This window comes from Alligator sinensis, unplaced genomic scaffold (assembly GCF_000455745.1).
Source record: "Alligator sinensis unplaced genomic scaffold, ASM45574v1 scaffold188_1, whole genome shotgun sequence".
In the NCBI taxonomy this organism is placed as follows: domain Eukaryota; kingdom Metazoa; phylum Chordata; order Crocodylia; family Alligatoridae; genus Alligator; species Alligator sinensis.
The window spans coordinates 138,817-142,231 of NW_005841903.1; the positions used below are offsets into that span (position 1 = coordinate 138,817).

At 42.7% G+C, this 3,415-nt stretch overlaps 1 protein-coding gene across 7 annotated transcripts in view; it reads right to left on the reverse strand.

The window, feature by feature from the left end:
• CSGALNACT2 (chondroitin sulfate N-acetylgalactosaminyltransferase 2) overlaps positions 1 to 3,415 on the reverse strand; it is a 56,674-nt gene that overhangs the window by 4,741 nt on the left and 48,518 nt on the right. For 6 of the 7 annotated variants that reach the window (XM_025197708.1, XM_025197709.1, XM_025197711.1 and 3 more), the window contains 2 exons: positions 2,331 to 2,509; positions 542 to 636 (listed from right to left, as the gene is read on the reverse strand). In XM_025197708.1, coding sequence (XP_025053493.1) covers positions 542 to 636; positions 2,331 to 2,509 — 274 coding nt within the window. Of the gene's footprint in view, positions 1 to 541; positions 637 to 2,330; positions 2,510 to 3,415 lie in introns of those variants that run through there. The other variant, XR_003092795.1, reaches the window with a different exon arrangement.

Below are 3,415 nucleotides of genomic sequence, written 5' to 3' on the forward strand. Positions count from 1 at the left end.
AAGCCGAAGAGGACTCCACATCCATCTCGTGGGGACTCTGGGTACACGGCAGGGTAATAGAAACCCTGTGTGAGATTCAGAGGAGTTTGGCGACCTGATCCACCGCCCACCTCTTTCCATCTTTGAGCGATAATTTTTTTTTTTTAAGACATATCTACGAGGTTTCTATTTTGGTGGCACGCTTGTCCAGGGCATCCGGAGCTCTGTTTCCGTGGAGCCTAGCAAACTCCACGTGATCGTTCGTGTTGTTTTGTTTGTAACTGCAACTCAAGCAAGTTTTCCAGCCTGCACCGCAACCATCTTCGGTGTAAGTAAACAAACTTTAAATCTACCATTACGAGTCCGTGCCTAATTCTAGCGTGTCGCCCGTTCTCTCCGACCCCGTGTGCCCGGGCTGCTGGCCACAGCCCGCGCAGCACAAAAAAGGGCCCGGCTCACACCCGGCCCGCACATCTAGGACATGATAACATTCTCCCATAAACCACTGGCGTATTAATATGCAGCACAGAGTTCTAAGCTTCTTTAAAGTCAGGTCACTTACCAATTGCTGCTCCACTGGTGGTGGCATATCTTGATTGGCATAGACAATAGCTGGATTATAAAGGCTAAACACCACAGGGTAAAAAACTTTCTTGCCTGTAAAAAATCAGAATAGATTTGTTACCCAAGCACCCCTCCTACTTTAGGGTAGACAGGAGAAGTAGCTAGAGAATGCCATTTCACAGTCCATGCACAGCGTGCTGCAGAAGTCTGACGGATACTCCTCAGGGGTGCTTATGCATACCTGGGAGACCACCCACATTGCCTGCTTGTACCCAGACTCCAGAACCTTCATTTAAAAGAATGCTTCTCTTAAGCTGTTACAAATCACCTTTTCAGCTTTGTATAACCTGTAGGTCCAATTCAAGACCAAGTTAAGATAAGGTCCAATTGCAATGTTAATGAGAGGTCAGCCTTGCTGTTCACTTGGTCTCACCAAAGCTGTTTGGATGAGATTCCTTCCTTTTTTCCAAGAGCACCAGCATGCTATAATATGCATCAAGGCTCAGATATGCCTTCACAGGCACACAAGAATGGAAGAAGTCTTTTTCAACTTCTACTCCAAGCCAAATTTGCAATGCCATCTGCACTGTGGTAGAGATCAAGGCAGCCTCTCTCACTTTCACTGCTTTAGCATCATGGAGAAAGTTGACAAGATGCCCCCCTGGGGTGACCTCTCCAAACCTTTCCAAGTACTTAAATGGCCCCCACTCCATTATCATTGTGTAAAAGTGATGATAAAGTGAATTGAAAAAAAGAGCTCGTCTGTCGCATCTTTTTGGGGGGAAAAGTATCTACACTTTGTCAACTGCCATTTGAGAAAAGTATTTGAGTTTAAAAGTACGCTTCAAATAATCAAAAAGGTAAAAATAAAAAGCAAGAATTCCTTTTGTGACATCATACTGGCTTACATATTGGGTTTATAGAATATGTAAAAGCTTCACTAGCTCCTGAAATCAAGGCCTGGAGAACTGAACCTAGGGATATGAGTATGTATCTCAGGTTCCAATTCTAACCCTGACATCAGTATGTGGTCTTAATGAAAAAAAAATCAGTTAATATTCTACCTCACCAATAAAACAGTGATTATATATTTTTTTTTATCCCAAAAGGATGTTGTGGGGATTAAATACACGCTTAAAAAAAAAATAAAAAAATCAAGGGTTGGAAAAGGGGAAGGAACCATGAAGGTCATTATAAAAAGCACTGAGAGACTGGTGGAGCACATACTGTGAGAAAAGTTAAAGCCAAAACAAAAAACTTCCTGTAAAAAAAAATTACACAACTGACAAATTCATGATTTTCCAACTACATATTTCCCATGCTTGACTCAGCACTGATATAACTTTTTACTTTTGAGCCCATGAAAAAATGCTCCAATTTGTTATAGATATTAAAAACCCATGCCCACAAAACCTTGGCTTGTTTTCCGGACTCCCAGCTTGAAAAAAGTGTCAACTGAGTATACTGTACACAATACACAGTCTAAACATTCATATGTATTTTAAAATCTAGCTATGACTGTCAATGAAGACTAGTTACATTAAAGGCATCAGCACAGTGAATGTTTATCCTCTAGCTCGTTCATCTTCCCAGTTTCATTTTGAGTTTCTCCACCTTAATACTGCATTAATGTTTACATTTCTGTCTGAAGAGTAATTTTGCCTTTTAAAAAATACACTATTGACATTACTCCACTACACTCAAATTGTATTTTATCTGTGGTCTTAGCAGATCCATTTGAGCCCCAAATAGAATGAAAAATTCTGCAGTTTCACTTAGAAACTTACCTGGCTCAGCATTCAAACGGCAACTGTTAAGGAACTCAGCTGTGAAGTAAATGTCTACATCGCAGAAGAACATTAACACTTCTCCCTTCTCCCATGCTCTGGCCCCCATGTCAAGTCCCCGTCCACGATTAAATTCCTCATTCAAAGAGACCAGCGTGTAATTGTGAAAGTCAGTTTCTCTAAAAGGGGTGGAGTAGGAAGACAGAGACAGACAAACAAAGTATAAATAAAGTAGCGTAGAAGAAGTGCAGTTTCTATAATTCCATACTTATCCAAAGATTAGACTAAAATGGTCAAGCTAATCATGTATTTTTATGTACTGTTTCCCTAATGCTCCTCAGAATTAAACAAAACCACTCGATTTAACACGAAACAAACAAAAAGTCATAATACTACTAGAAATTATAAAGACGGATCTAAGCCTTTCTACCACAATCCATGATGTTACAGCTTGCCAGTGCCACTGTAATTCTCAAAGTACATTCAAAGGCACTTCCAAGTAGCCTTCTTGGCCTAAAACAGGGCTGGGGTGTTTGTGTTGAGTGTACAGCACAGGAAAAGGCTGGGTTACTCGCACTGCACACTCAGCAATGGACAACAGGCTGCTTGCACTGTGTACAGAGGAGGGAGCTGCACACATGGGGGGAAGCCAGCCTGCCTGTGCTGCATGCGCAGTGAGGGGTACTGGGTTACATGAGGCATGCAGCAGAGGGGAGAGTGACGTGTGTGCTATATGGGGAGGAAGACACCCCCACCCTCCCCACCACTGAGAAGCTGGAAAAGGCTGGACTAAAGGAAGAATCCCTCAGCAATGGGATAGTATCTTTAACTCAGAATCCAATGATCAGTTTAGGTTCTTAAATTTCAAAAACAGAGGTCACCGGGAAGTTTACCACACCATCTGTGTCGGCTGGAAGACAGGCAGAGCTAAAGGTCCGCTGCATACTCATGCCACCATAAAGTAACAGCTTCCTACTTGCAGCATGCCCAACACATTTGTTCAGTAGCCAAGACTGTCCCTGGGGGAGGTGAATCCGGGCAACCAACCTGGGCTCAGCGATTTGGGGGGCCCTGTGGTGCCAGGA